Consider the following 26,042-nt stretch of genomic DNA (forward strand, 5'->3'; position numbering starts at 1 on the left):
TAGAGGATATCTAGTGGGTACATCTAGAGGGTACATCAAGTGGGTACATCTAGGGGGTACATCTAGTGGGTATATCTAGTGGGTACATCTAGTGGGTACATCTAGTGGGTACATCTAGAGGGTACATCTGGTGGGTACATCTAGAGGGTACATCTGGTGGGTATATCTAGTGGGTACATCTAGTGGGTACATCTAGAGGGTACATCTAGAGGGTACATCTAGTGGGTACATCTAGAAGGTTCATGTAGTGGGTACATCAGGCGTGTACATCTAGTGGGTACATCTAGTGGGTACATCAGGTGTGTACATCTAGTGGGTACGTCTAGTGGGTACATCTAGAGGGTACATCTAGTGGGTACATCTAGTGGGTACATCTAGAGGGTACATCTAGTGGGTACATCTAGAGGGTACATCTAGTGGGTACATCTAGAGGGTACATCTAGTGGGTATATCTAGTGGGTACATCTAGTGGGTACATCTAGTGGGTACATCTAGAGGATACATCTAGTGGGTACACCTGGTTGGTACATCTAGAGGGTACATCTAGTGGGTACATCTAGTGGGTACACCTGGTGGGTACATCTAGAGGGTACATCTAGTGGGTACCTCTAGTGGGTACACCTAGTGGGTACCTCTAGAGGGTACGTCTAGTGGGTACATCTAGTGGGTACATCTAGTGGGTACATCTAGTGGGTACACCTAGTGGGTACATCTAGAGGGTACATCTAGAGGTACATCTAGTGGGTACACCTGGTGGGTACATCTAGTGGGTATATCTAGTGGGTACATCTAGTGGGTACATCTAGAGGGTACATCTAGTGGGTACACCTGGTGGGTACATCTAGAGGGTACATCTAGTGGGTACATCTAGTGGGTACACCTGGTGTGTACATCTAGAGGGTACATCTAGTGGGTACACCTAGTGGGTACATCTAGTGGGTACCTCTTGTGGGTACACCTAGTGGGTACCTCTAGAGGGTACATCTAGTGGGTACACCTGGTGGGTACATCTAGAGGGTACATCTAGAGGGTATATCTAGTGGGTACACCTGGTGGGTACATCTAGAGGGTACATCTAGTGGGTACATCTAGTGGGTACACCTGGTGGGTACATCTAGAGGGTACATCTAGTGGGTACCTCTAGTGGGTACACCTAGTGGGTACCTCTAGAGGGTACGTCTAGTGGGTACATCTAGTGGGTACATCTAGTGGGTACATCTAGTGGGTACACCTAGTGGGTACATCTAGAGGGTACATCTAGTGGGTACACCTGGTGGGTACATCTAGTGGGTATATCTAGTGGGTACATCTAGTGGGTACATCTAGAGGGTACATCTAGTGGGTACACCTGGTGGGTACATCTAGAGGGTACATCTAGTGGGTACATCTAGTGGGTACATCTAGTGGGTACACCTGGTGTGTACATCTAGAGGGTACATCTAGTGGGTACACCTAGTGGGTACATCTAGTGGGTACCTCTTGTGGGTACACCTAGTGGGTACCTCTAGAGGGTACATCTAGTGGGTACACCTGGTGGGTACATCTAGAGGGTACATCTAGAGGGTATATCTAGTGGGTACACCTGGTGGGTACATCTAGAGGGTACACCTAGTGGGTACATCTGGTGGGTACATCTAGAGGGTACATCTAGTGGGTACATCTAGAGGGGTACATCTAGTGGGTACACCTGGTGGGTACATCTAGAGGGTACATCTAGAGGGTACATCTAGAGGGTACATCTAGTGGGTACATCTAGTGGGTATATCTAGTGGGTACATCTAGTGGGTACATCTAGTGGGTACATCTAGAGGGTACATCTAGTGGGTACATCTAGAGGATATCTAGTGGGTACATCTAGAGGGTACATCAAGTGGGTACATCTAGGGGGTACATCTAGTGGGTACATCTAGTGGGTACATCTAGTGGGTACATCTAGTGGGTACATCTAGAGGGTACATCTGGTGGGTACATCTAGAGGGTACATCTGGTGGGTATATCTAGTGGGTACATCTAGTGGGTACATCTAGAGGGTACATCTAGAGGGTACATCTAGTGGGTACATCTAGAAGGTTCATGTAGTGGGTACATCAGGCGTGTACATCTAGTGGGTACATCTAGTGGGTACATCAGGTGTGTACATCTAGTGGGTACGTCTAGGTGGGTACATCTAGCAGGGTACATCTAGTGGGTACATCTAGTGGGTACATCTAGAGGGTACATCTAGTGGGTACATCTAGAGGGTACATCTAGTGGGTACATCTAGAGGGTACATCTAGTGGGTATATCTAGTGGGTACATCTAGTGGGTACATCTAGTGGGTACATCTAGAGGATACATCTAGTGGGTACACCTGGTGGGTACATCTAGAGGGTACATCTAGTGGGTACATCTAGTGGGTACACCTGTGTGGGTACATCTAGAGGGTACATCTAGTGGGTACCTCTAGTGGGTACACCTAGTGGGTACCTCTAGAGGGTACGTCTAGTGGGTACATCTAGTGGGTACATCTAGTGGGTACATCTAGTGGGTACACCTAGTGGGTACATCTAGAGGGTACATCTAGAGGGTACATCTAGTGGGTACACCTGGTGGGTACATCTAGTGGGTATATCTAGTGGGTACATCTAGTGGGTACATCTAGAGGGTACATCTAGTGGGTACACCTGGTGGGTACATCTAGAGGGTACATTTAGTGGGTACATCTAGTGGGTACATCTAGTGGGTACATCTAGTGGGTACACCTGGTGTGTACATCTAGAGGGTACATCTAGTGGGTACACCTTGTGGGTACATCTAGTGGGTACCTCTTGTGGGTACACCTAGTGGGTACCTCTAGAGGGTACATCTAGTGGGTACACCTGGTGGGTACATCTAGAGGGTACATCTAGAGGGTATATCTAGTGGGTACACCTGGTGGGTACAACTAGAGGGTACACCTAGTGGGTATATCTGGTGGGTACATCTAGAGGGTACATCTAGTGGGTACATCTAGAGGGTACATCTAGTGGGTACACCTGGTGGGTACATCTAGAGGGTACATCTAGAGGGTACATCTAGAGGGTACATCTAGTGGGTACACCTAGTGGGTACCTTTAGAGGGTACATCTAGTGGGTACACCTGGTGGGTACATGTAGAGGGTACATCTAGTGGGTACATCTAGAGGGTACATCTAGTGGGTACACCTGGTGGGTACATCTAGAGGGTACATCTAGTGGGTACATCTAGTGGGTACCTCTAGTGGGTACACCTAGTGGGTACCTCTAGAGGGTACGTCTAGTGGGTACATCTTGAGGGTACATCTAGTGGGTACATTTAGTGGGTACATCTAGTGGGTACACCTATTGGGTACATCTAGAGGGTACATCTAGTGGGTACATCTGGTGGGTACATCTAGTGGGTACATCTGGTGCGTACATCTAGAGTATACATCCAGAGGGTACATCTAGTGGATACATCCAGAGGGTACATCTAGTGGATACATCCAGAGGGTACATCTAGTGGATACATCCAGAGGGTACATCTAGAGGGTACTTCTAGTGGGTACATCTGGTGGGTACATCCAGAGGGTACATCCAGAGGATACATCTAGTGGGTATATCTAGTGGGTACATCTAGAGGGTACATCTAGTGGGTATATCTAGTGGGTACATCTAGTGGGTACATCCAGGGGGTACATCTAGTGGGTACATCTTGTGGGTACATCTGGTGGGTACATCTGGTGGGTACATCTAGTGGGTACATCCAGAGGGTACATCCAGAGGGTACATCTGGAGGGTATATCTAGTGGGTACATCTAGAGGGTATATCTAGTGGGTGCATCTAGTGGGTACATCTAGTGGGTACATCCAGAGGGTACATCCAGTGGGTACATCTAGTGGGTACATCTGGTGGGTATATCTTGTGGGTACATCTAGTGGGTACATCTAGTGGGTACGTCCAAAGGGTACATCTAGTGGGTACATCTAGTGGGTACATCTAGAGGGTACATCCAGAGGGTACATCTTGTGGGTACATCTAGAGGGTACATCTAGTTGGGGACATCTAGTTGGTACATCCAGAGGGTACATCTAGTGGGGTACATCTAGTGGGTACATCCAGAGGGTACATCTAGTGAGTACATCTAGTGGGTACATCCAGAGGGTACATCTAGTGGGTACATCTGGTGAGTAATATGACAAATATCTACAAGTAAACTGTAACAACTCTATGCTGGAGATGTTTGTGAGCATACTGCAGTTTGTGAACTGGTTACTGTGTATCCTCTTGCATATTAAGGGGTCTGATTGTTGCCTGAGACGGAGTATTGATTGTTGAACAGCTGTTGGGGACCACACGGAAGTTATTGATGACTAGGTCAAAGACTGCAGGTGACTCAAGTTACTTCTGCAAGTGATTTTATTCCACTTAACTAAATTTGAAGGCACTGCTAATTTAGTCATGTGCTGATTTCCCCTTCACCTCTCTCTCTCTCTCTCTCTCTCTCTCTCTCTCTCTCTCTCTCTCTCTCTCTCTCTCTCTCTCTCTCTCTCTCTCTCTCTCTCTCTCTCTCCTCTCTCTCTCTCTCTCTCTCCTCTCTCTCTCTCTCTCTCTCTCTCTCTCTCTCTCTCTCTCTCTCTCTCTCTCTCTCTGTGTGCTAGCACTATAAATCAGCATAAGTCCAGACTAGTACAAGCAGCCACACACTCACGTATATAAGTGCAATAATCTTGGACGCGACGTTAAACCCAATTTCACCTCACCTCACCTCACCTCACCTCACCTCATCTCTCTCTCTCACAGTTACTTTATTCTGTCAGTATATTTTCTATACATACAGCTGACGGCGGGTGTAATGTACATAGTGTATGTGTCTACGTGGTATATATATATGTACGTATATACTGCTGACGATTGACGGTATCTGGGGTTGCGTAATGTAGATCACCCGTGTTCAACTATCTGTACATATCAGTTGGCAATTTGTCAACATATACCAGACCTGGCAGCATCACGGCAGTGTGCCGCCGTCATTGACCTCACTGTTTGATACAGTGGTTATAACATGTAGCAGCTTGATGATATATTGGTTATAACATGTAACAGGTTTGTGATATGTTGGTTATAACATGTAACAGGTTTGTGATATGTTGGTTATAACATGTAGCAGGTGTGTGAAATATTAGTTATAACATGTTGCAGGTGTGTCATATGCTGTTATAACATGTTGCAGGTGTCGTATGCTGGTTATAACATGTATTGGGATATGTTGATTATGATATGTAGCAGTTGTGTGATATGTTTGTTATAATCTGCAGCAGGTGTGATACAGTGGTTATACTATGTAGCAGGTGTGTGATAGTGGTTATATCATATAGCAGGTGTGAAATGATGGTTATTTTATGTAGCAGGTGTGATACATTGGTTATAACATGCATGTGTGTGATAGTGGTTATAACATGTAGCAGGTGTTATGCGGTGGTTATAACATGTAGCAGGTTGTGATAGTGGTTATAACATGTAGCAGCTGTGTGAAAGAGGTCAAACATGTAGCAGGTGTGATACAGTGGTTATAACATGTAGCAGGTGTGATACAGTGGTTATAACATGTAGCAGGTTGTGATAGTGGTTATAACATGTAGCAGGTGTGATAGAGGTTATAACATGTAGCAGCTGTGTGATAGGAGGTTAGAACATGTAGCAGCTTTCTGATAGTGGTTATAACATGTAGCAGCTGTGTGATTATAGCATGTAGCAGGTGTTAGACATGCTGTTACGACACATGTAACAGGAGTTCGTTGATTTGATATATTATAACACATTAGGCCTGTAGGTGCAAAGATCTGGGGCACAGCATGAAGCAAGTGTACTGGTCTAGGTAGGGCCTAGGTCAGGTATGTAGAACACACACCGTAATACCGCGAGCTGTCTCAACCTGTGCTCCTGTGTCGGAGTCAGCACTACTTGTGTATAGCAGCCACCGGACAGGGTAGGGTTTGCCGCACACTCAACATTCTTCAACCAGGAAGGGTTCGTGTTGGCTAGCTGCCAGGGCATGTAAACACCCCTCTTTGTCTGCTTGGTATGGGCCATTACCAGGGCAGGACAAGTCCATGAGAGCAGATTAGGGTGGGAGGTTAGAAAAGCTTGTTGAATCATGAAGATGTCTGTATTTGCATTACTTACCACTGTTTGCACAGCGTTGTTACAAGGGGGCGTCGTATTGCTGTTTGCAGAGTGTTGTTGCAAGATGTTGTCATACTGCTATTTGGGGGGCGTTGTTACAGGGGCTGATATTCTGTGCTAATATTCTTCCTGTTATATTGTGTACCTGCCTGTGTGAATTAAAACTCTCTCATGTTCTTATCTAATCCCATTTCCTACTTCCCAGAACCATGCAATCTGACCGTCAGGGAGGAGGTGTGTTATGGGGGGGAAGAGAGGGGGGGTTATACCAGGCCATCGTTTGTTGTTAAACGCCGCACTCAGCAATATTCCAACTATATGACGGTGGTCTGTAAACTAATCGAGTCTGGACCAGACAATCTACGCAATTGGGATCGATGACATGTATCAACCAATTACGCAAGCCTGAGCACCCGATCCCGTTAGTCGCCTTTTACGACAAGCATAGTCGCCTTTTACGACAAGCATAGTCGCCTTTTACGACAAGCATAGTCGCCTTTTACGAGTATGGGTGCTGATAACAGGGTCTGGAATCAGAGGGGAAGACAGACTTTATGCAACATGGGAATGACCCGGGTTGTTGGTCAGCATGTTATACAGTAATGTGTCCACGGTTCACAGTGTGTCAGTCTTATGACCATCAGGGAAGGGGTGGGTGTCAGTGTGTTATACAGTAACGTGTCCACGGTTCACAGTGTGTCAGTCTTATGACCGTCAGTGAAGGGGTGGGTGTCAGCGTGTTATAAAGTAGCGTGTTCACGGTTCACAGTGTGTCAGTCTCATGACCGTCAGGGAAGGGTTTTTGGTCAGTGTGTTATACAGTATCGTGTTCACAGTTCACCGTGTGTCAGTCTTATGACCGTCGGGGAAGGGGTGGGTGTCAGCGTGTTATACAGTAACGTGTTCATGGTTCACAGTTCACAGTGTGTCAGTCTTATAACCGTCGGGGAAGGGGTGGGTGTCAGCTTGTTATACAGTAACGTGTTCACAGTTCACAGTGTGTCAGTCTTATGACCGTCGGGGAAGGGGTGGGTGTCAGTGTGTTATACAGTAACGTGTTCACAGTTCACAGTCAATGTGTCAGTCTTATGACCGTCGGGGAAGGGGTGGGTGTCAGTGTGTTATAAAGTAACGTGTTCACAGTTCACAGTCAATGTGTCAGTGAAGCTTTTTCAGCATGAGTACAAGGAGCTAATTTCCGAAACACAATTACAAGCTAATTTACTTTCCGAGTTAAGCCTATATATTCAGAACAGCTATATACTTCTAAAACATTATTTAATTTTTTTTTTGAAATCTTAAAATGTTCACTAATTTGGGGAAAAACCCAATAGTGTGATGAACTGATAAGGGGAAAAATATTGGTTACCCAATAAAAAATGTAATAGCCTAAAATTAAAATAGAAACCCTAGAGTGAATACTTAATTGCTCAAAAAGTTATCTGGAGCTCTGTGTCAGTCTGATGACCGGGTAGCAGTAGTATCAGGTATCAGCCCGAACTTTTTGAACCACACAACTATTCTCAAAATGTATAATCTTCAGTGACGTTTGACATATTTGACATGTTTGAGAGCATGTCTTGTCAGCAGGCCAGGTTGATACAGGTTCTATCTGCTCAGTGGCCACGCCCAGATTGTGGTGTTGCTGCACAATGCACACACACACAGGTGGCAGACACAGGTAGTGTTCATAATACTCTCCATACAAATACACCTTCCACAATAAACCATGACTCAGGAGATATGGACTTTGGTTTTTAAGTCACATGACCACACTCGCCACCTACCAGTGTCGTATATCCCGGTAGATTAATTGAGTTGTGAGTGTGGGCGAGGTAGGTAGTGTGTCTTGTCGTCAGGATCGCTGGTGTACTCATCGTGTACATTCACAGTTTGTGTATTTTCTTTTTACCTTTGTATATACTTGCATGTTTTTTCGGGGTTTGTGAAAGACGTCAAACCACTTTTCCAGTTTATGTTGTGGTCGTACAGACGTTGATCAGCTGTGCTGGTTGTGTGAGAGTTGGATGCAGCGTTGTGTTATCTTCACTCACTCACTCACTCATCTCGTCAGCTCATCAAATACATGTTTAGGTTGGTTCGAGAACAGATTCGCACGGACAGCAAATGTGTGCTGTGTTTGAGGCTGTGGGTGGGCGTGATGTATGGCATGACAAAGGTGGGAAGGAGTGGGCGTGGCACATGTCCTGACATGTCGGTCGGAGTCGTCCGTGACTGTCTGCAATCTGACTGACAATCATTAACCGCCTGTTTGCCTCGCTGTTACGTGTGATTGAGTTGCCATTGAGGCTACAAGTGTACTCCCGTCTACCAGGGTGGGAAAGAGTGGGCGTGGCACCTTCTTGTCTCACTGTCATGACATGGTAATATTTCTCCTGGGTGAGGTTTTGTTTTAAAGTAGATACTGCTAAATGGTTGTGGTCAGGGGAGACAACCTTGTCACAGGCAATTATTTTTGGTTTTCACCGTAAGAAATTCTCCTTGATTGGATGTCCAGCCAGTGATTTAACTCCGCCTTGCTGTGTGAGGTGTTGCTATGGCTACCTGTGTAGACAAATGTTGTGTATAAAATGTGTTGCTATGGCAACTATGGAGGCAAATGTCTTGTATGGATACACATATTCGATAAGTAAAGAACGACATACGATTGATTGTCTTTTGATATCAAATATATCAACACGAGTTGATAAAAGTTTACAACTTGAAGTTTGCAGAGGAGTGTTGATATGTTTGATATCAAAAGATATTCGGGTGAGTTTCTATTTATCATACAAAGTCATTCTTCCAGATTTTCCAGTTTGAAAAGCGTAATAACCATTGTCTTGAGTGTAAAAAGTATAGCTAACCTGATTCAGTGGCAGAGAAATTAGTGCCGTCATTTGATTGTGACGTCATAGTAACTGATGACATCAGAATGTTATGCAATTTTATTGTAGCGATATCTCCAGATAGACATGGTTTGATCTCACTCAACTCCTGATGATAAAGTAAATTTCAAAACAACCTTATTCAAGAGAAAAACATTGTTGTAATTATTATGAGTGGTCAGAGGAGGGTAAGTCAGTATGTGTTTTGTTAACCCTGCCTGTGTTCACCTGCATGTGTGTTTCTCTATGTATTCTCTGTGTGTTTGTCTCTAATACAAGTGTACACTTTGTGCCAGCAGAAGGGTTAAACCAATTCACTTCCGCCAGGAATCTTTCTTCCAAATTTGAGTGAACATTTATACTTTCATAAGGCATTTATTTTCTTTTGGCAAATGAGCACAGTTGTCAACTGGTTGCTATGGTAACTACTGTAGCTCACCTTGTCAGGAACCCTTCTGCTTGAAACAGGTTGTTTAATCATGTTGTAGATCATATCATGACTGTATTTTCTGTCTCTAACATCTCGATTAACTAGGTTCGAGCCCCAGGAGCAGACATCCTTGTTCAGCAGAATTTTTAGATGATTTTGAAATTCCAGAATGTTTTGGTACAGGATGACTGTGCCATTAACAGACCAAAGTTCTACCTTGTAGAACCATATCATTCTGAGACCAAAGTTGTATCTTGTAGAATCATTTCATTCTGAGACCAACATTTTGTCGTCTTGAACCATAGCGCTTAGATATCAAAATTATATCTTGTAAAAGCATGGCGTTTCTAGAAGCATGGCGCTTAGAGATCAAAATGGTATCTTGTAAAAGCATGGCGTTTCTAGAAGCATGGTTTTTAGAGACCAAAATTATATGATGTGGAGCCATGTGTGCGACCAAAATTATCTTTATCGTTTTGAGACCAAAATTATATTCTGTAGAACCATTGCGTTTAGAGACAGAAATTATAGACGTGCAAAGTAGCACATTGCGTTAGCAGGATTCTTCAGGCCGCATCAAGTAGAGCAAAAAAGCCCGAATGTTCCGACCTCGAGTAAGTTGCCGCTTGACCTCTGTACCAGATATGCATTCTACATTTAACGTTGCTAACTTGTAAATGCATCATCTGGTATCTGAGACGAGTGGGCGCTGACATCACCGTAAACCGCTCACCTCATCTTAATTCAGCAAATAACATCGAAGGACTAATTCGTTACCGCCAACAAATCACCATGGTTACCACTAAATGTTTGGAAATCAAGATGGCTGCCATTTTGGTTTGGGACTGAAGATGACTTCCTGTAGCTCACCTGCATGTTGACTGGCAACGCTAACCTTTGACCTGTGTCTACACGTGCATGTTGTTGTTACCATGGTTACTGAGTCAATAAATGATGTCTGAAGCATGTTGTCTCCTCATTCTTTGTGTACCTCTCACTGTAACCATAGAAACAACCTGTATCTCTCACTGTCCCCCTTTCTTATGGGGTTGCATGTTCTGTATCGTGTAACCATAGCGACCACATATAACCATTAACACAGTGTATCCATGTAAGCCTGATTGTAATCTGTGACTTGACCTTGCTTCATACAGTAACTTGGATGTTGCCATAGCAACCATTAAAAAAGTTTTTGTATGAACCTGATTGTAATCATTGACTTGACCTCGCTTCATACAGCAACTTTGATGTTGCCATAGCAACCGTTAAAAAAGCACACTTATTTAGGCTAGATTGTAACTAGCTACGTGACCTTGCTTCATACAGCAACTTGGGTGTTGCCATTGCAACCATTAAAAAAGCATATTTATTTAGGCTAGATTGTAACTAGCTACTTGACCTTGCTTCATACAGCAACTTGGGTGTTGCCTTGCAACCATTAAAAAAGCATATTTATTTAGGCTAGATTATAACTAGCTACATGACCTTGCTTCATACAGCAACTTGGGTCCACGCAGCATAAATATGACGTGGCGGTGTAAATTGCGGCAATCAAGCTTATGTCATAATAACTGTGGCATTACCGTGGCAATACATCTGGTCGTGTGACCACAACGAGATCTCACTTCCATTTTGTTTCAGGGGATGAAATAGGGATGCTCAGGAAAGTCAGGTTACCATAGCAACATAATGATATATCACGGTACATATTCACCTGGCATTTCACAATATCACTGAACATTATAGTATTTAGTATTTTAGAGAGTTGTCAGCTACCTTATTCATGATATATCACCTGATTGTTTTACATCACATTTTACAGTGCAACCGGTGAAGGTCTGGTGCTGAATCGGTCTTCAGCAACCCATGCTTGTTGTACGAGGCGACTAACGGGATCAGGTGCACCATTTGCATAGATCTATGCTGATGATGTCAATCACTGGATTGTCCGGTCCAGACTCGATTATTTACAGACCGGGGGCGGACGCGTAGCCTAGTGGTTAAAGCATTCGCTCGTCACGTCGAAGAACCGGGTTCAAATCCCGACATGGGTACAATGTGTGAAGCCCATTTCTGGTGTCCCCCGCCATGATATTGCTGGAATATTGCTAAAAGCGGCGTAAAACCAAACTCACTCGCTCACTCACTATTTACAGACCGCTGTCATAGAGACGAAATACTGCAGAGTGTGGCATAAAACAACAAACAAACAAACATAGCGATGCAAGGTTTATGTCACCTTACCGGTACTATTTACTGTAAATCTTGAAATTATGCGAGCATGAATTAAATGCGAAAAATGTGAGTGGGATTTGTTCGCATTAACGAAACTTCGCATTTATGTCTACAAAATGACTATCAATAATAAGACAGCCTCACAGCACACTTTAGATATCGGAAATACTAATTTGAATACAAACACAAACACGGTTTATTGATCAGCAGTTGTAACGAGTATGTAAGGTTGTCATTCAAAGAATAGGGGCGGTCGGGTAGCCTAGTGGTTAAAGCGTTGGATCGTCACGCCGAAGACCCAGGTTCGATTCCCAACATGGGTACAATGTGTGAAGCCCATTTCTGGTGTCCCCCGCCGTGATATTGCTGGAATATTGCTAAAAGCGGCGTAAAACAATACTCACTCACTCATTCAAAGAATAGGAATTACACAAGGGGCATCCGGTGAGTTATCACTGCTGAGGTCAAGAGTTCTGGAGTCAAACCAGGCATCATTGACCACTCCAGCAGTCCAGACAGACGCCAGCGACGTCACATTTCGTTAAAGGCTGACACGACCCAACACGCAACAATAGGCTTCACCATACTCCTCAGATCTACATCCTTTGTCTTGTCATCTGCCTTCAACTTTGTTGACACCTTCTCTGCATAACAGACAGTGAACTGTTGTTTGTTCAATTATTTTATTGCCTTTGAACTTTCATAATGCCAGTCAACAGAATAAACATATAAACTGTGTGTTGTTTTTAGGAAAACACTGTTTATTGTTTTCACGGAAAAGCTCTACTGAGCGCTAATAAGCGATGCAATTTGTGTTTGATTGTATTAAGGTTAGGGTGGATTAAGGTAAGGGTATGTATCATTCCACTGGGAATGGGGTGGGGGAGTCGCATTGATATTGAGTCACATTTTTGTCTAGGGGTCAGCTGTCGTATAAATTTGGAGACGCATTAATTTCAAGATTTACAGTATATGTCACCCTACTGATACAAGAGATATATCACCTCACTGATGTAAATATATATCACCTTACTGATACAAGATATATATCACCTCACTGATACAAGATATATATCACCTCACTGATACAAGATATATATCACCTTACTGGAAGAAGATATATATCACCTTACTGATACAAAAATATATCACCTTACTGATACAAGGTATATATCATCTCACTGATACAAGATATATATCACCTTACTGATACAAGATATATATCACCTCACTGATACAAATATGTATCACCTTACTGGAAGAAGATATATATCACCTTACTGATACAAAAATATATCACCTTACCAATAATTGATATATTTGACCTTACTGATACAAGATATATATTACTTTACCAACAGATGGTTTGCATAGCCATGCCATGTTTTCCACGTCACATGACCAGCTGTGTGATGTTCTGCTCAGAACTATGTACAGTAGACAGAGTTGTGTGATGTTCTGCTCAGAACTATGTTCAGTAGACAGAGCCGTGTGATGTTCTGCTCAGAACTATGTACAGTAGACAGTTGTGTGATATTCTGCTCAGAACTATGTTCAGTAGACAGAGCCGTGTGATGTTCTGCTCAGAACTATGTACAGTAGACAGAGTTGTGTGATGTTCTGCTCAGAACTATGTACAGTAGACAGAGTTGTGTGATGTTCTGCTCAGAAGGGATGTTGAATGTAAAGGCCATCTGTGTGTACACTACACCTGTGTATGTATGTTCTGGGAAGGGGCGCTAACATCCACCATCCGCTTCGTAACCATCATCATCACCAGCGTTGTCATCATCATCATCCTCAGAGTGTGTCTGAGTGTCTGCCCTTGTATGTCTATGTGTCTGAGTGTCTGCCCTTGTATGTCTATGTGTCTGAGTGTCTGCCCTTGTATGTCTATGTGTCTGAGTGTTTGCCCTTGTATGTCTATGTGTCTGAGTGTCTGCCCTTGTATGTCTATGTGTCTGAGTGTCTGCCCTTGTATGTCTATGTGTCTGAGTGTCTGCCCTTGTATGTTCATGTGTATGAGTGTCTGCCCTTGTATGTCTATGTGTCTGAGTCTCTGCCCTTGTATGTCTATGTGTCTGAGTGTCTGCCCTTGTATGTCTATGTGTCTGAGTGTCTGCCCTTGTATGTCTATGTGTCTGAGTCTCTGCCCTTGTATGTCTATGTGTCTGAGTCTCTGCCCTTGTATGTCTATGTGTCTGAGTGTCTGCCCTTGTATGTCTATGTGTCTGAGTCTCTGCCCTTGTATGTCTATGTGTCTGAGTCTCTGCCCTTGTATGTCTATGTGTCTGAGTCTCTGCCCTTGTATGTCTATGTGTCTGAGTGTCTGCCCTTGTATGTCTATGTGTCTGAGTCTCTGCCCTTGTATGTCTATGTGTCTGAGTCTCTGTCCTTGTATGTTTATGTGTCTGAGTGTCTGCCCTTGAGGCTGTGTGTCTGAGTGTCTGCCCTTGAGGCTGTGTGTCTGAGTCTGCCCTTGAGGCTGTGTGTCTGAGTCTCTGCCCTTGTATGTCTATGTGTCTGAGTGTCTGCCCTTGAGGCTGTGTGTCTGAGTGTCTGCCCTTGTATGTCTATGTGTCTGAGTGTCTGCCCTTGAGGCTGTGTGTCTGAGTGTCTGCCCTTGTATGTCTATGTGTCTGAGTGTCTGCCCTTGTATGTCTATGTGTCTGAGTGTCTGCCCTTGTATGTCTATGTGTCTGAGTGTCTGCCCTTGAGGCTGTGTGTCTGAGTGTCTGCCCTTGTATGTCTATGTGTCTGAGTGTCTGCCCTTGAGGCTGTGTGTGTGCATGTCTGCCATTCATCCCTGTACCCTCACCCTAGTCCACACATAACCCCACCCTCCTCTCTTCACCCTCCCCACATATAATCCCAAACCTCCCCCTCCACCCCCATCACCCCAACACCCACTGCCACACCTATCACCACACACAACACCACACACAACACCACACCCACGGCCACACCCACCACCACATCCACCGCTATACCCACCGCTACATCCACCGCCACACCCACACCACATCCACTGCCACACCCAAACCACATCCATCGTCACATCCAACGCCACATCCACCACCACACACTGCCACACCCAACGCCACATTCACACCACAGCACACTGCCACCCACCTCCACACCCGCCGCCAGACCCACCGCCACAACCACACACTGTCACACCCATCGCCACACCCATCGCCACACCCACCACCCCAGCTGCACAGCACTTCAGTCAGTGAGACAGTCAGCAGCAGCCTCACACAAACGCCGCTGACAGGCATGTGCTATATCATTCAACACCAGGTGCTACAGACTGTATGCTAGACAGTGTCCTACAGACTGTATGCTAGACAGTATCCTACAGACTTTATGCTGGACAGTATCCTACAGACTGTATGCTAGACAGTATCCTACAGACTTTATGTTGGACAGTATCCTACAGACTGTATGCTAGACAGTATCCTACAGACTGTATGCTAGACAGTATCGTACAGACTATGCTAGACAGTATCCTACAGACTTTATGCTAGACAGTATCCTACAGACTGTATGCTAGACAGTATCGTACAGACTATGCTAGACAGTATCGTACAGATTGTATGTTGGACAGTATCCTACAGACTGTATGCTAGACAGTATCCTACAGACTGTAAGCTAGACAGTATCCTACAGACTATGTGCTAGACTGTATCCTACAGACTGTATGCTGGACAGTATCCTACAGACTGTATGCTAGACAGTATCCTACAGACTGTATGCTAGACAGTATCCTACAGACTGTATGCAAGACAGTATCCTACAGACTGTATGCTGGACAGTATCCTACAGACTGTATACTACATACAGTATCCCACAGTTGGTACGCTACAGTCTGCGGCACCGGGCGATGTCTGTCCAGTGAACATGAAGCCATAAATATCATAGTCAAGCAATTCTGTTTGTTCAGTAAAAGAACTCAACATTTCTGGCTTGACGTTCCAAATTGTGGTAAATGCCTGTCAGTGCTCACTGTGTTCAGAGTCATGTTTGTAACCATCGCATCATCACATTGGATGTTGGTGCGATTTCCTGGCAGTGTGGTTAGCTGGTTGTCATGGCAACGTACAACCACTATCGACACTACCGCGTGAACGCACACAAATTTCGGCCCCATTTTTCATCTCATTTTCTGTTTTCATAAATTCACAATTATTTTCTAATTTAACCATCGGTGTTTGGTTGCGTTCAGCTGTGGCTTGGGTGTTGAGTGGAGACAGCATAACACTTTCACTAACCAGGGTACTTTGGTGTATCTGTGGGTGTGAGGTGTGATATATCAGGGTGGGTGTGAGATGTGGTATAACAGGGTGGGTGTGAGGTGTGGTATATCAGGGTGGGTGTGAGGTGTGGTATATCAGGGTGGGTGTGAGGTGTGGTATATCAGGGTGGGTGTGAGGTGTGATATATCAGGGTAGGTGTGAGGTGTGATATATCAGGGTTTGTGTGAGGTGTGATATATCAGGGTGGGTCTAGAGTGTCATATATCAGGGTTTGTGTGAGGTGTGATATATCAGGGTCTAATTTCACCATCGGTGTTTGGTTGCGTTCAGCTGTGGCTTGGGTGTTGAGTGGAGACAGCATAACATTTTCACTAACCAGGGTACTTTGTATCTGTGGGTGTGAGGTGTGGTATATCAGGGTGGGTGTGAGGTGTGATGTTTCAGGGTTGGTGTGAGGTGTGATATATCAGGTTGGGCATGAGGCACGATATATCAGGGTGAGCATGAGGCGTGATATATCAGGGTGTGCATGAGGCGTGATATATCAGGGTGGGTGTGAGGTGTGATATATCAGTGTGGGTACAGAGTGTGATATATCAGGGTGGGTGTGAGGTGTGATATATCAGGGTGGGCATGAGGCATGATATATCAGGGTGGGTGTGAGGTGTGATATATCAGGGTGGGTGTGAGGTGTGATATATCAGGGTGGGCATGAGGCATGATATATCAGGGTGGGCATGAGGCGTGATATATCAGGGTGGGCATGAGGCATGATATATCAGGGTGGGCATGAGGCGTGATATATCAGGGTGGGCATGAGGCGTGATATATCAGGGTGGGCATGAGGCATGATATATCAGGGTGGGCATGAGGCGTGATATATCAGGGTGGGCATGAGGCGTGATATATCAGGGTGGGCATGAGGCATGATATATCAGGGTGGGCATGAGGCATGATATATCAGGGTGGGTGTGAGGCGTGATATATCAGGGTGGGCATGAGGCGTGATATATCAGGGTGGGTGTGAGGTGTGATATATCAGGGTTGTATCACCGATGTGTAGGTGACTAGCCTGATTGCTGTACAGGAAGTTGTGAAGTGCTAAGTCAGCAGAACATGCCGGTCCCCTGTGATTATCTAGTCTCACCACAGCCTTGTAAACACTGTCCGAGTAGGGATGTTGGGAGTCTCGTGGACACAATGCTCACTGCATGTGATGCATCTTTGCACTTTAAATCTCTAACTTGAATTTCAGAACATACTTTCGGTCATTGCAGCACCTAATCGTACACACAGTGATAGGTACAGCCGCCAAGGTGCTTACAACATAGTTGCCATGGTAACATCCTAGGTCTGTGTGTCACATCAGAATGAGTGAGTGAGTCGGGTTTAACGCTGCTTTTAACAGTATTCCAGATATATCGCGGCGTTTCAGCTAAATGTGGGAGGAAAGCCCGAAGTGATGCAGGTCTCAGACGTTTACCTCTTCGGTGAAACCCACAAGCACGGTTATGGTGCTGACAAACCTAGAAACTTAATGGGGCGAACCGGGATTTGAACCCACAATCATAGGTTTCTGGCGTGCCCAAGGGACGCACCTCTGCACAGTGAATCGCGGCGCCTTAGACGACTGGGCCACCCGTGCCCCCGGTAACACCTCGTAGGAGGGCTTACAATCATTATAACTTCCGTTCAGATTGTAACATGTTATGAAATGTAAAATCAAATGAAAAATGTTTTCTTTATATTCCCGAGGATCGAACTCGCAACCTTCATATCTGTAGCCCAGTGAGTGTACCACAAGGCTACAGAGGTGTTGATAAGCAGCACTGCTTTTTAGAATGTCCTTTTTAAGATCTGTACGCCAGCAACAGACTGTACAATGAATGAGCGTCGGTCAAAGCAAAACGTGTAATAGTCTTAGCCTACGAGACGCACATGCAGATTTCATGCCATTGCGAGGCGCACGTGCAGATTTCACACTGTTGCGAAACCACGTGCTGAGGTCACCGGTTTCATTGAACCGAGATTACGACTGCAGGCGATATTTCATCTCCGATACAGGTTAAACATTTGAGAGTTTTTATTACAGTTATTTAATTAAAAACGTTGTCTATGCGATGAGTCGGTTCATAAGTTGGACAAACCATGTCTCTTCGAGATTACTAGAGATTTTAAACCCTCACATTCGGGAACGTCCATCATGTGAGGGTTTACAATCTCTAGTAATCCCTCGGAGACATGGTTTCTCCTACGCATAGTTGCCATGGTTACATCCTCGGTCTGTGTGTCACATCAGAAGCCATGCCTTACATTAGAACTTTGTATCTGGAATAGTACTGAGTAGTGCCACCCCTTGACGTTTGTACACACACTGCGCAGTGAGCTGGGTGACAGGGCTGTTTGAAGAGACCTGATTTAGTGTCGGTGTAAAGACTTGTGAAGACAGGCTTGTGAGGTCAGACTAGTAAAGACAAGTTTTGTGCGGTCAGACGTGTGAGGTCCTGTCTGCCGTCGTCTGCTGGAGTGAGTGAGTAAGGGCTGACCCAGATCACGGTTTACCATTGAGCTGTGTCCAGGTATTGACGGTTGTCTACCTCACCGCCAGGCAACACCGTAACTACCACACACGGGAGGGAAGCTTGTCGTCTACCACAGACATGGGGTTGACTGTCACATTGTACTTTAACATTGTATATTACAGTGCTGACTTTAACATTGTATATTACAGGGCTGACTGTAACATTGTATATTACAGGGTTGACTGTCACATTGTATATTACAGGGCTGACTGTAACATTGTATATTACAGTGCTGACTGTCACATTGTATATTTCAGTGCTGACTGTAACATTGTATATTAAAGGGGCTGACTGTAACATTGTATATTACAAGGCTGACTGTAACATTGTATATTACAGGGTTGACTGTCACATTGTATATTACAGGGCTGACTGTAACATTGTATATTACAAGGCTGACTGTAACATTGTATGTTACAAGGCTGACTGTAACATTGTATATTACAGTGCTGACTGTCACATTGTATATTTCAGTGCTGACTGTAACACTATATTTCAGTGCTGACTGTAACATTGTATATTAAAGGGGCTGACTGTAACATTGTATATTACAGGGTTGACTGTCACATTGTATATTACAGGGCTGACTGTAACATTGTATATTACAAGGCTGACTGTAACATTGTATATTACAAGGCTGACTGTAACATTGTATGTTACAGGGCTGACTGTAACATTGTATGTTACAAGGCTGACTGTAACATTGTATATTACAGTGCTGACTGACTGTAACATTGTATATTACAGAGGTTTACATTAAGGGACAAACAATTTCTTAAAATGGAGGTTTGGTATTGATGAATATTCTAAGACAAAATTATCCATGTTAATGTCTAACTTCATAAATGAAAAGGCAGAACATGGATTATTAGCCATTGATAAGGGGTCATTGGGACAGACATTTGTGAATGTTTTTATCGAGATCTACCAACGATTTGAAGTTTGTGGATTCAGTCAAGTTCAATGGCTGTTCTGATGCTACTGTACTGAGTAGTGAGTTCATGTCGTAACTGTGAGAATTACATCAATGATTCATGTCATAATTGGCATATAAACATATTTTAGTAAGAGTGTATTTTGGATCCAGCATTTCCTTGATAAATCTTGTCAGCATGTTTCAGGTGCTATAAATGTTTAAAAATGTCAGTTACACTGATAACTGTTCTAGCAAAATGTGTTTTGCAATTCTTAGGGTAACTCACAAAAGAATGAATTATTAACAGCTGGATAAGTGTGTGTTGTAGAATAACTAAATATTCAGAGTCCGCTATATAAAAACAATGCTTACATTCAAGTGTTCACATTTGTTCTTTATCATATACAGAATCTTGGTATCAATAAATCTCGTAATCCACACAAGCTGTCGACTGTTTACTTATGCAAATCTAAGCACGATATATTTGATCGCATGATCGAATACAGGACTCGTAGTGGTATGTCACGGCTACATGCAAGTATACACACATTAGGGTTGACTGTCACATTGTATATTGCAGGGCTGACTGTAACACTGTATATTCCAGGGCTGACTGTAACATTGTATATTACAGGGCTGACTGTAACATTGTATATTGCAGGGCTGACTGTAACATTGTATATTACAGTGCTGACTGTAACATTGTATATTACAGGGTTGACTGTAACATTGTATATTACAGTGCTGACTGTAACATTGTATATTACAGTGCTGACTGTAACATTGTATATTACAGTGCTCACTGTAACATTGCATATTACAGGGCTGACTGTAACATTGTATATTGCAGGGCTGACTGTGACATTGTATATTCCAGGGCTGACTGTAACATTGTATATTACAGTGCTCACTGTAACATTGCATATTACAGGGCTGACTGTAACATTGTATATTGCAGGGCTGACTGTGACATTGTATATTCCAGGGCTGACTGTAACATTGTATATTACAAGGTTCAATTGTTTATTCCAGGGCTGGCTGTAACATTGTATATTCAAGGGCTGTCTGTAACATTGTAAATGACAAGGCTAACTTGTATATTCCAGGGCTGACTGTAACATAGTATATGACAAGGGTAACTTGTATATTACAGGGCTGACTAACATAGTATATGACAAGGCTAACTTGTATATTACAGGGCTGACTTGTATATTCCAGGGCTGACTGTAACATTGTAAATGACAAGGCTGACTTGTATATTCCAGGCCTGACTGTAACATTGTAAATGACAAGGCTAACTTGTATATTCCAGGGCTGACTGTAACATAGTATATAACAAGGGTAACTTGTATATTACAGGGCTGACTAACATAGTATATTCCAGGGCTGACTGTAACATTGTATATTCCAGGGCTGACTGTAACATTGTATATTCCAGGGCTGACTGTAACATTGTATATTCCAGGGCTGGCTGTAACATTGTATATTACAGGGCTGACTGTAACATTGTATGTTACAGTGCTGACTGTAACATTGTATATTACAGTGCTGACTGACTGTAACATTGTATATTACAAGGTTCAATTGTATATTCCAGGCCTGACTGTAACATTGTATATGACAAGGCTGACTTGTATATTCCAGGGCTGACTGTAACATAGTATATGACAAGGCTAACTTGTATATTACAGGGCTGACTTGTATATTCCAGGGCTGACTGTAACATTGTAAATGACAAGGCTGACTTGTATATTCCAGGCCTGACTGTAACATTGTAAATGACAAGGCTAACTTGTATATTCCAGGGCTGACTGTAACATAGTATATAACAAGGGTAACTTGTATATTACAGGGCTGACTAACATTGTATATTCCAGGGCTGACTGTAACATTGTATGTTACAGTGCTGACTGTAACATTGTATATTACAGGGCTGACTGTGACATTGTATATTACAGGGCTGGCTGTAACATTGTATATTACAAGGTTCAATTGTATATTCCAGGGCTGACTGTAACATTGTATATGACAAGGCTACATTGTATATTCAAGGGCTGACTGTAACATAGTATATGACAAGGCTGACTTGTATATTCCAGGCCTGACTGTAACATTGTATATGACAAGGCTACATTGTATATTCCAGGGCTGACTGTAACATTGTATATTCCAGGGCTGACTGTAACATTGTATATTACAGGGCTGACTGTAACATTGTATGTTACAGTGCTGACAGTAACATTGTATATTACAGGGCTGACTGTGACATTGTATATTACAGGGCTGACTGTAATATTGTATATTACAGGGCTGACTGTAACATTGTATATTACAAGGTTCAATTGTATATTCCAGGGCTGACTGTAACATTGTATATGACAAGGCTGACTTGTATATTCCAGGACTGACTGTAACATTTTTTATGACAAGGTTCAGTTGTATATTACAGGGATGACTGTAACATTGTATATGACAAGGCTAACTTGTATATTCCAGGACTGACTCTAACATAGTATATAACAAGGGTAACTTGTATATTACAGGGCTGACTAACATTGTATATTCCAGGGCTGGCTGTAACATTGTATATGACAAGGTTCAATTGTATATTCCAGGGCTGACTGTAACATTGTATATGACAAGGCTACATTGTATATTCCAGGGCTCACTGTAACATAGTATATAACAAGGTTAACTTGTATATTACAGGGCTGACTAACATTGTATATTCCAGGGCTGACTGTAACATTGTATATTCCAGGGCTGACTGTAACATTGTATATTCCAGGGCTGACTGTAACATTGTATATTACAGGGCTGACTTTGACATTGTATATTACAGTGCTGGCAGTAACATTGTTTATTACAGGGCTGACTGTAACATTGTATATTCCAGGGCTGGCTGTAACATTGTATATTACAAGGTTCAATTGTATATTCCAGGGCTGACTGTAACATTGTATATGACAAGGCTACATTGTATATTCCAGGGCTGACTGTAACATAGTATATGACAAGGCTGACTTGTATATTCCAGGCCTGACTGTAACATTGTATATGACAAGGGTAACTTGTATATTACAGGGCTGACTAACATTGTATATTCCAGGGCTGACTGTAACATTGTATATTCCAGGGCTGACTGTAACATTGTATATTCCAGGGCTGGCTGTAACATTGTATATTACAGGGCTGACTGTAACATTGTATGTTACAGTGCTGACTGTAACATTGTATATTACAGGCCTGACTGTGACATTGTATATTACAAGGCTGTCTGTAACATTGTATATTCCAGGCCTGACTGTAACATTGTATATTACAGTGCTGACTGACTATAACATTGTATATTACAAGGTTCAATTGTATATTCAAGGGCTGACTGAAACATTGTATATGACAAGGCTGACTTGTATATTCCAGGCCTGACTGTAACATTGTATATGACAAGGCTGACTTGTATATTCCAGGGCTGACTGTAACATAGTATATGACAAGGCTAACTTGTATATTACTGTGCTGACTGTTACATTGTATATTACAAGGCTGACTTGTATATTCCAGGGCTGACTGTAACATTGTAAATGACAAGGCTGACTTGTATATTCCAGGCCTGACTGTAACATTGTAAATGACAAGGCTAACTTGTATATTCCAGTGCTGACTGTAACATTGTATATTACAGGCCTGACTGTGACATTGTATATTACAAGGCTGTCTGTAACATTGTATGTTACAGTGCTGACAGTAACATTGTATATTACAAGGTTCAATTGTATATTCAAGGGCTGACTGAAACATTGTATATGACAAGGCTGACTTGTATATTCCAGGCCTGACTGTAACATTGTATATGACAAGGCTGACTTGTATATTCCAGGGCTGACTGTAACATAGTATATGACAAGGCTAACTTGTATATTACTGTGCTGACTGTTACATTGTATATTACAAGGCTGACTTGTATATTCCAGGCCTGACTGTAACATTGTATATGACAAGGCTACATTGTATATTCCAGGGCTGACTGTAACATTGTATATTCCAGGGCTGACTGTAACATTGTATATTCCAGGGCTGACTGTAACATTGTATGTTACAGTGCTGACAGTAACATTGTATATTACAGGGCTGACTGTGACATTGTATATAACAGGGCTGACTGTAACATTGTATATTACAGGGCTGACTGTAACATTGTATATTACAAGGTTCAATTGTATATTCCAGGGCTGACTGTAACATTGTATATGACAAGGCTGACTTGTATATTCCAGGACTGACTGTAACATTGTATATGACAAGGTTCAATTGTATATTACAGGGCTGACTGTAACATAGTATATGACAAGGCTACATTGTATATTCCAGGCCTGACTGTAACATTGTAAATGACAAGGCTAACTTGTATATTCCAGGGCTGACTCTAACATAGTATATAACAAGGGTAACTTGTATATTACAGGGCTGACTAACATTGTATATTCCAGGGCTGGCTGTAACATTGTATATGACAAGGTTCAATTGTATATTCCAGGGCTGACTGTAACATTGTATATGACAAGGCTACATTGTATATTCCAGGGCTCACTGTAACATAGTATATAACAAGGTTAACTTGTATATTACAGGGCTGACTAACATTGTATATTCCAGGGCTGACTGTAACATTGTATATTCCAGGGCTGACTGTAACATTGTATATTCCAGGGCTGACTGTAACATTGTATATTACAGGGCTGACTTTGACATTGTATATTACAGTGCTGGCAGTAACATTGTATATTACAGGGCTGACTGTAACATTGTATATTCCAGGGCTGGCTGTAACATTGTATATTACAAGGTTCAATTGTATATTCCAGGGCTGACTGTAACATTGTATATGACAAGGCTACATTGTATATTCCAGGGCTGACTGTAACATAGTATATGACAAGGCTGACTTGTATATTCCAGGCCTGACTGTAACATTGTATATGACAAGGCTACATTGTATATTCCAGGGCTGACTGTAACATAGTATATGACAAGGCTGACTTGTATATTCCAGGCCTGACTGTAACATTGTATATGACAAGGCTGACTTGTATATTCCAGGGCTGACTGTAACATTGTAAGTGACAAGGCTGACTTGTATATTCCAGGGCTGACTGTAACATTGTATATGACAAGGTTCAATTGTATATTACAGGGCTGACTGTAACATTGTATATTACAAGGTTCAATTGTATATTACAGGGCTGACTGTAACATTGTAAATTGACAAGGCTGACTTGTATATTCCAGGGCAGCCTACATCTCCTACGGAGGGCTGCTGATGAGGCTGAAGGGAGACCCCAACAATCTGCACGGTTTTGAGGTTGACTCGCACGTTTACCTCATGATGAAAAAGCTGGCTTTCTAAGGTTGTCACGGAAACAGGTTACCGGTTTTTGCTCACTCAGCATCTAATGCATATCGATGTATGAGTGCCCAGATGTCAGGCTCCGGCTGGCACTCCACAGGGTCACAGTTGAACTCCCATGTCAAAGTATTCGTTCCTTGAGAAAAAAATCCCAATGCAGTAGTCAGTAGTCAGTAGTCAGTGTGGCGATGGGAGAAGGGGCTAGTATCTCGGTCACCACAGGACTATCATATGTTGTCTCAAGACAGTGAAATAAAATCACTCAATACTAAGTTTCCATGACCTGATACATTTTAACAATAAACCAACACCGCATAAAAAATATACTAGGATAAAGGGTGAGTTGAAGCTCTGTGACAACAGTTCAGCTTGTAGAAAACAGCAGCAGAGAAATACCTGAAGTACGGGGAGGTTTATGTCCATGTCCTGTGCACTGCTCCTGTGTCCTGTGTCCTGTGTCCTGCCCCTGTGCCCTGTGCCCTGTGCCCTGCCCCTGTGTCCTGTGTCCTGTGCCCTGCCCCTGTGTCCTGTGCCCTGCCCCTGTGTCCTGTGTCCTGTGCCCTGCCCCTGTGCAATAGTCAGCTGTTCTCATTGTACATATCTCTCATCACAATAAACATGTCATCAGTAACTCCTGTCTGTTGTATATTTCTGCAACAGTGCAGAAAGTTTTCCACCCATCACCACTGCCAGCTGGATATAACAGTATCACCACTGCCAGCTGGATATAACAGTATCACCACTGCCAGCTGGATATAACAGTATCACCACTGCCAGCTGGATATAACAGTATCAACACTGCCAGCTAGATATAACAGTATCACCACTGCCAGCTGGATATAACAGTATCAGCACTGCCAGCTGGTTATAACAGTATCAGCACTGCCAGCTGGGTGTAACAGTATCAGCACTGCCAGCTGGGTGTAACAGTATCACCACTGCCAGCTGGATATAACAGTATCAACACTGTCAGCTGGATATAACAGTATCAACACTGCGAGCTGGATATAACAGTATCAACACTGCCAGCTGGATATAACAGTATCAACACTGCCAGCTGGTTATAACAGTATCACCACTGCCAGCTGGATATAACAGTATCACCACTGCCAGCTGGGTGTAACAGTATCACCACTGTCAGCTGGGTATAACAGCATCACCA

At 43.2% G+C, this 26,042-nt stretch overlaps 1 protein-coding gene across 1 annotated transcript in view; it reads left to right on the forward strand.

Moving 5' to 3' along the window:
• The window catches only part of LOC139472848 (DNA-directed RNA polymerases I, II, and III subunit RPABC3-like), a 53,343-nt gene extending 27,841 nt beyond the window's left edge, over nt 1–25,502 (forward strand). The window contains exon 4 of the mRNA XM_071255317.1: nt 24,763–25,502. Within this exon, the coding sequence (XP_071111418.1) occupies nt 24,763–24,880 (118 nt within the window). The 3' untranslated portion in view covers nt 24,881–25,502. The remainder of the gene's footprint in view (nt 1–24,762) is intronic.
• The last annotated feature ends 540 nt before the right edge of the window (nt 25,503–26,042 follow it).

The sequence above is a fragment of the Haliotis cracherodii genome, unplaced genomic scaffold (assembly GCF_022045235.1).
Source record: "Haliotis cracherodii isolate W230 unplaced genomic scaffold, xgHalCrac1.p SCAF_25, whole genome shotgun sequence".
NCBI lineage: Eukaryota > Metazoa > Mollusca > Gastropoda > Lepetellida > Haliotidae > Haliotis > Haliotis cracherodii.